Here is an 8,193-nt window from a genome sequence, read left to right on the forward strand (position 1 = left end):
AAACTGGTGAAATGGTCATAACAGCAGTGGGAAGCTTAGATGCTAAAAATTCCTTGTGAGCTTCACTGCACTTTGCAGTTTGAAATCCTTTGTTTTGAACAAATCTCCTTACTGACAGCTGCCTGGTTAATGTCTCCACTTGTTTCTCTAGAATCTCATTCTTTGCCTTCTCTTCATAATACGCAGATGCTGCTTTCTCTAATCTTTCTTGTCTTGCCTGCTTAGCCTCTTCCAATTCAGCTTTTTGAATTGCTTTTCTAATCCGCCCCTGCTTCTTTTGCTCACTGTTCTTTTGAGTTATCTCTACTCGAGTTAGGTTACCTAGAAAACATAATTGAAAGACACAATGTATACTCCCCTCGCATACTTCATTCCAATCTAAATCTTTATTACTGTAAGGTACTTTAATTTGAAACTGTTGTAAATCTGCAAGTGGATTGATAAATATTATTTTACTTTGTTTTTAAAACGGTTATTTTTAAACTTGAAAATAAAGTCTTCCTAGTAACAGGACAACGCATTTTCTAAATTCGCTCATATTAAGAATTATCTTATTCATTCTTTATAAAAAATGACCAAAATTATAACAAGACAAAAAATTTAATTTTATCAATGAAAAACACACTTGAATGAATGTTTAAACACGAACACGGAATTTAAGAAAGAACACAACTTTAAAAAGGTTCCAATGCAAAAAGGACTAAAATCAAAACACAGAATATATACATAAAATAAAACGGACCATTATATTAGCTATGATGAACGCACTTCTCAGATAGCACGACAGCTAGCACAATGTAAGTAGCACTTAACTGTGAATCATCATTGAAAATATAACGATTGTTCTTAAAGCATAATAAGAAAACATAAAACAGACCATTATATTAGCTATGATCAATATGATGAACGCACTTCTCAAATAGCACGACAGCTAGCACAATGTAAGTAGCACTTAACTGTGAATCATCATTGAAAATATAACGATTGTTCTTAAATCATAATAAGAAAACGTAAAACAGACCATTACATTTGCTATGATGAACGCACTTCTCAGATAGCACGACAGCTAGCACAATGTAAGTAGCACTTAGCTGTGAATCATCATTGAAAATATAACGATTGTTCTCAAAGCATAATAAAAAAGGCAAAACAGACCATTATATTTGCTATGATGAACGCACTTCTCAGATAGCACGACAGCTAGCACAATGTAAGTAGCACTTAACTGTGAATCATCATTGAAAAATATAACGATTGTTCTTTAAAAGCATAATAAGAAAACATAAAACAGACCATTACATTTGCTATGATGAACGCACTTCTCAGATAGCACGACAGCTAGCACAATGTAAGTAGCACTTAACTGTGAATCATCATTGAAAATATAACGATTGTTCTTTAAAGCATAATAAGAAAAACATAAAACAGACCCATTACATTTGCTATGATGAACGCACTTCTCAGATAGCACGACAGCTAGCACAATGTAAGTAGCACTTAACTGTGAATCATCATTGAAAATATAACGATTGTTCTTTAAAGCATAATAAGAAAACATAAAACAGACCATTACATTTGCTATGATGAACGCACTTCTCAGATAGCACGACAGCTAGCACAATGTAAGTAGCACTTAACTGTGAATCATCATTGAAAATATAACGATTGTTCTTTAAAGCATAATAAGAAAAACATAAAACAGACCATTACATTTGCTATGATGAACGCACTTCTCAGATAGCACGACAGCTAGCACAATGTAAGTAGCACTTAACTGTGAATCATCATTGAAAATATAACGATTGTTCTTTAAAAGCATAATAAGAAAACATAAAACAGACCATTACATTTGCTATGATGAACGCACTTCTCAGATAGCATGACAGCTAGCACAATGTAAGTAGCACTTAGCTGTGAATCATCATTGAAAATATAATAGTTTCCTCTTTCCCAAAGCATTGTCAACTACCCAAACTAGGGATCCTCTAGAGGCATCCTGAATTTTGAATGTTTAGTGAGCTAAGGGATCTAGATAAACCAGATTGTAAATGCAAGGCAGAGTCATGAAATTCAGAAAAATGAAAAAATAGTATTATGATTACTACCTCTAATTGTTTTACCAAGATCCTCTGAAACTGCCTCAATCGATTTGATGACGTTGTTCGAAGCCATATTGCCAAAGTGAAAGAGCGATGAATTTACCTGATAAAAAGAAACACACAATACAAATCAGGCATGAATTAATAAAATACAACGCCTTTATACCATACCATACTTAATATACTACTGTACTAACAATCCAAAAGTTCCCTGAACAATATCAAAAGCGCCAAAATCTTAAATAGTCAGATAAATAAATGGTCAATACACACAAAATACTCACCAATAAAAAATTGAAAAAGGATTGATAGAAGAAGAGTCAGTAATGCAACAATATTAATGCAAAATTTTAGAAAAAGGTATAGATCTTGTACACTTCACTTGTTCAGTTATCAAAAACACAAGAAGAGAAAGGAAATGTGATGGCTTTGGGCCACATTTATACCATTTTTCCCGCCTAATTCATAGAATAATTTAAAATTATATATATTTCTGGCATTCCAAACCACTGACCATAATTTTAGTAAGAAATTTTCAGGCAAGCTTTATTGTCAATGCATTTGAATTTATGAAGGCCAGAATTTCGAAAAAGGGGTTATATCAAAGGTCATTATATAAATAATAAATGGACTTATCCTTGAATGATGACATTGCCAATTATTGATGCATTCCTGCAAATCTTTGTTGATCATGAACCATTTTCTCCTCTTAACACATTCGCCATTTTGTTGAACCGCCAAAAACCGCTGGAATTTGGCCCCATTTTCATTGAAAACCGCTGTAAATCACTCTCCTACGTTTTGTGAATGTTTCCTGACAGACTACTTATCAAATTGCCGTAAGATGGAGAAAAAAAATCATAATGGTAGACAGAGCTCCGATTGAAAAAAGGACAGCGGATTTCAAATACAGATATGTACAAATCTCTGCACAGCAGAAGAGTTTCAGACCGCTGGGTAGGCATAAATCACAACTGCATCAAAGTAACAAAAAATTTGGATTTAATTTTTTTTTCTCATTGCATAAATTATGGATCCATCCCATGTGGATTTTCTCAAATGGCTTGATGTTGAAATGTTTTCTGTGGAAATGATACTAGCTTCAGTAGTTTTAATCACCAAATGGCTCTTAATCAATCTCTGGTTTGGGAGTGTAAATTGTGTGATTACTATTCTTCTACTACTTTAAAATCTCTATTGCGCCACAAATCTATTGTTCACAGAGCTGAAAACAGCTTTTCTTGCTATTGTCCTGTTGAAGATTGTTTTCGAAAATTTGTTAAATATGACACCTTGTACCGTCATGTTCGGAAAGACCACAGTGCCACTCTCAAGTTGGTGGCGGGGACGTCAACAGGAACAACAAAGGCACAGCAACCAACATTAGCAGAAGAACAGGCTGAAACTAGTAGTGAAGATACTGAACAGAGAGACAACATAGACAATCTTTATGAAGAGGGGGACCATGCTGATGATGGTGACGATGACGATGACGATGATGATGATGACGATGAGGAGTTAGAGGTACAGTAGCTTTGTGTAATGTTTACATTATACCAAGTATAGATGATTTGATATCTTTCTCTACGTCTTTCCAGACTGTATAGTTTTAGAGTTTTAAGTTTTTCCCAATAGTTCACATGTATATGGTGTATCTAATGTTTTTCAAAACAATAGTGAAGTTTACATTTCTGATGATGGAGTAGGGTGAACATTTTCAAGCCTTTCCTCTGCCTTTTAAAGAAAATTGGGAATATACATAAAGAATCATTTTCTAATGAGATTTCCATTTTCTTTTTTTAGAAAGAAGACAATATCCAGCAATTAATGGATTTGCAGACAAGAAAATTAATTCTCCTTTTGAAAAGCCACAAAATTCCACAGGTTAGATATAAACCTTTCTATTCTATTATGGTATGGATATTAGGGATATTTTTTTCAAGGTAACAGCTTTCTTTTAAAAGACAAGTCAATCAGACAAAGTTATAAATAAAAAAGACTTATGCTGTAGTAATAAGTTATTCAATAGACTACAATTATATGTTTAGTCAACACAAAATTGATTTTTGCCAACATTTTTGTTTGTTCAAAAGATCTAGAGACCAATTTGAAAACAACATAACATAATATATAATCTGCTATGAGGCTAGATAATTCTTGAAGTGACTTTTGATTTATTTTGGGTTAAAGTACTGTAAGTTGGTCTAATGGACATCCCTCCTTCTTTAAATGTCAACACCCTTCTTTGGAGATAGGAAGGTTGGAATCCCTGATGGAAACTATTTTTTCTTTTCAGCAATCAAAGAGCAACATATCTTTTGTCTATCAGTGATCCCGACCTTCCTATTATTTCTATTCGATCTGTAAAGAAGTGTGTCAGAAATACTCCTTCAGGCAAATGTGACTTGAAATTTACCTGAGAAAAAGAAAAACACTATATATACAGTAATAAACAAATTAATATTAGTAATTAGTCTTTTAATATACCAACGCAATTGCCTAAATTACTACCTAAGATACAATGCACTCTTTTGAGTAGCTTGTTCAATTTTATTCACTTTAATATTTTTCAGCATGTTATTGACAGTACAATCACAACAACATCATCTTTACTTGACACAACAATCAACTTTTGTATGGGTTTAGTGAAGAAAGAAACAGACAAAAACATCTATCAAACAATCTTTGATAAAAGCTGTGAAATCAGTAACCCATTCTCTGGTCTCAATACTAAATATCTTCAAGATAAATATCTCGATGAAGTTATTCGTCTCAAACCAGTTGAAGTATCATTGGGAAAGTCTTTCAGATATAAAAGGTAGACTTTTCCACCATAATGCTAATAATGAGATCACTTTTGTTCATACTGATGATCTGCTCTTGTTATTGCTACAATTGCTCGATTAAATGCCTACAACTTGATAGTTAGTATAAGCCAGCAGTCCATTCTATAATTTTACATCTATTTAGAAAGCGAAATGGTGAGAAAATATTGCAAGAGAAAGAAGACACGTTTGCCTACATATCCGTTCTGGAAACCCTGGCAGAGATGCTTTCCCATGACGATATTGCTAAATTGCTTCTAAAGCCTGTTGTAAAGAAGACAGCTGAAGGTAAGTCATAAAAAAGACCTGAGTATAGCATTTTCACTTACAGTTTTTTTATTTATCAGCTTTTCTTGAAATTCAAAAACGTTTTCCCTTTCGATTTTTAAGTCTTTATTAATGAAATTCGACCCTTTTAATTCAGGTGTTTATTACGATGTCCAAGATGGAGGCTTCCTAGCAAATAAAGAAGCTGAGCAGAACAATCACCCTTACTTTTATATTCTGGTGTTTCAAGATGGATTAGAAATGTGCAATCCTTTGGGAAATCGTAAAGGAAAACACAATTTGGTCAAATTTTACTGGACATTGTTGAACTTTCCTCCCCGGCTTCGCTCTAAACTGTCTGCAATTCGAATGTTTTCTTCAGTAAATAAAACCCTACTTTCAGAATATGGTTTTGACGCCGTTTTGAAGCCCTTTTTCGACGAAATGAAAGCCCTTTTGGATGGAGTTGAGTTTATTATCAAAGGAGAGCCAACCAAATGTTTTGGGAGAGTGATTTTGTGCCTTGGAGACACCGAGGGCCAACATCAGATCAGTGGCTTTAAAGTTGGAGTGGGATTTTCTCTTAGAAAATGCAGATTTTGTTTTGCAACTGTCGAAGATGTCAGGGGAAATTTAGATCGAGATTCCTTTCGTGAGAGAAACCTCACTTCACACCTTCGTCAATGCAAAGCGCTTCAGGATGCCCCAAGTCAAAGAATTCGAGATGAAATAAGTACCACATTGGGAATAAATTATCTCTCCTGTTTGCATAATCTACCAGACTTTGATGTGACTAAGCAGTTCCCCCATGACATAATGCATGTTTTGCTAGAAAGCATCGTCCCTTACGAATGTCAATTGGCATTGAGCGCTTTAATGGACCAGGGATTATTTAACCTCGATGAATTTAATGCCCAACTTGATAAATTTACCTTTACCCAAAGTGATATGAGAAGTAAGCCAGAGGGTCTCAAAGCTTCTGTTTTTGTCACTGGGGAGAGAAAATTGAAGTACAGTGCTGAAAACTCTCGTATTTTTCTAAAAGTTTTACCTTTTCTTTTGGAGCAATTTGTTCATGAAGATGATCCATTTCTTCTTTTTCTTTTGGAACTATGTTCAATTGTATGTATTGCGTATTCGCCGGTTATAAACGATGGTCTTATTATTTGCTTGGAAGAATTAGTTGCAGAACATTATGAAAATTTTAATCAGCTTTTTCCTGAATTCCATTTGATCCCGAAACACCATTATCTTTTAGAGATTCCAAGGCACGCTTTTCAGTTTGGACCACCTGTGAGGTGGAGCTGTATGCGATTTGAAGCTCTACATAAAAGATTTAAATCTTTTGCTCCTGTCGCAAGTTTTCAAAATTTGCCTATGTCTTTGGCAAACCGATATGTCAGGTACGAGGCCATGCTACAAGATGGACCAGAACATCCCATATTATCTTCATCTCGCATAGATGGCCCAGGGATAAAACTAGATGACTATAAGGTGAACTTTCTTCGTCAAAGTTATCCGGCTTTGCCACGGTGTGAATCGATTTTTTCACTCAAGTGGCTTACCTTTTACGGTAATAATTTCACTGTCGATAAAAGCATCGTAGCTGTCGGGGCAGAGAACCTATCGCATCTCCCTATATTTGGAAAGTTGAGGAAAATCCTTTTATGTAAAGAAACGATATTTTTTTTAATTGATGAGTTGAAAACAAGCCATTTCGACACGAAGTTCATCGGATATTCTGTTGTGGAAACAAATGAACAATCGATTTGGTCTGTAGATCAGTTGCTCGACTACAACGCTTATCAAATTGTTAAAACTATGTACAAGAAAAAACTTATTGTCCCTCTAAAGTACGACTTGTCAACTATTATAGAAGAACACCTAAAAGGTCATAACCCCATGCATGCATGAATAGATTTTGCAGTTATGTGTTTGTAATGTTGACGTTTTTTTATAATGGTCACTAGGTTTATCAATATCTTTTTTTTCATGATGTTAATTTTCTAATACAAGGCTACGACACTTTTAAAATTAGGACTAATTTCTTAGGGACGTATTATATGTTTTGTATCCTTATTTGAATATAAATTTTGATATATTAAGTGCAATTAAAACTACTTTGACAGTGTTAGTTTTCTACTGTCAAGAAGTTCATTTTACTAAAGTTAAATTTACTTTCGTCTCATTTCGATTCTATTTTAATTTGCCATATTTTCAACTTCTTTATTAAGAATGAGTGTTCTTTTATAAAATATTATTTGTCTCCAATTTCTGTTTGGTTCCCTTAGACCAGGCTCAAATTTTCCATCGAGGCTGAGTTATTTCGACCAATCAAATAAAAATATCTTTCGTCCTCCATATTCTCTTGGCTAGGTTTCTTAAGTGTTTGAGAGCATGCGCATGGTGCAAAAAGACAGATCAAGGAGGGAGGTAGCTTTTTAAATCTTCAAAATTTTTCTTTTGTATATTCTTATTGCTTGAATTTGTAATGTAGTAAGGCTTCATAAATCATAAGTATATAAGGACATATACTTTTGAGTTTACGTTTCTTATTTTAAGAAATAATAAGATACTAAAATATTAAACATCTTTTTTTAGATAATTTTTCTAAATCCTCTAGATGGCGTAAAAAAAAATCTTAAAATAAGTAATAAATCTATATCTCAAGTACAGTGTAGGGGTTGATACTTGTTCTAAAGGCTGTGGGGTAGGTTTAAAGGCCTAACCAAGCAAAATGAGTCACCGCGTTTGGCTTGGCAGGGTAAACGCGGAAATTGAAAGCCAATTTTAGGGGTTGATACTTGTTCTAAAGGCTGTGGGGTAGGTTTTTTAAAGGCCTAACCAAGCAAAATGAGTCACCGCGTTTGGCTTGGCAGGGTAAACGCGGAAATTGAAAGCCAATTTTAGGGGTTGATACTTGTTCTAAAGGCTGTGGGGTAGGTTTAAAGGCCTAACCAAGCAAAATGAGTCACCGCGTTTGGCTTGGCAGGGTAAACGCG

General features: G+C 34.2%; 1 protein-coding gene across 1 annotated transcript; it reads left to right on the forward strand.

Moving 5' to 3' along the window:
* Positions 1 to 5,131: 5,131 nt before the first annotated feature.
* On the forward strand, positions 5,132 to 7,292 carry LOC136799391 (uncharacterized). Its single transcript, XM_067056105.1, has 2 exons — positions 5,132 to 5,212; positions 5,349 to 7,292. The coding sequence occupies exons 1-2, from the start codon at positions 5,149 to 5,151 to the stop codon at positions 7,103 to 7,105; spliced, it is 1,821 nt and encodes a 606-aa protein (XP_066912206.1). The 5' UTR covers positions 5,132 to 5,148; the 3' UTR covers positions 7,106 to 7,292.
* Positions 7,293 to 8,193: the final 901 nt, after the last annotated feature.

Source organism: Clytia hemisphaerica, unplaced genomic scaffold, assembly GCF_902728285.1.
Source record: "Clytia hemisphaerica strain Z4C2 unplaced genomic scaffold, Clytia hemisphaerica genome assembly, whole genome shotgun sequence".
In the NCBI taxonomy this organism is placed as follows: domain Eukaryota; kingdom Metazoa; phylum Cnidaria; class Hydrozoa; order Leptothecata; family Clytiidae; genus Clytia; species Clytia hemisphaerica.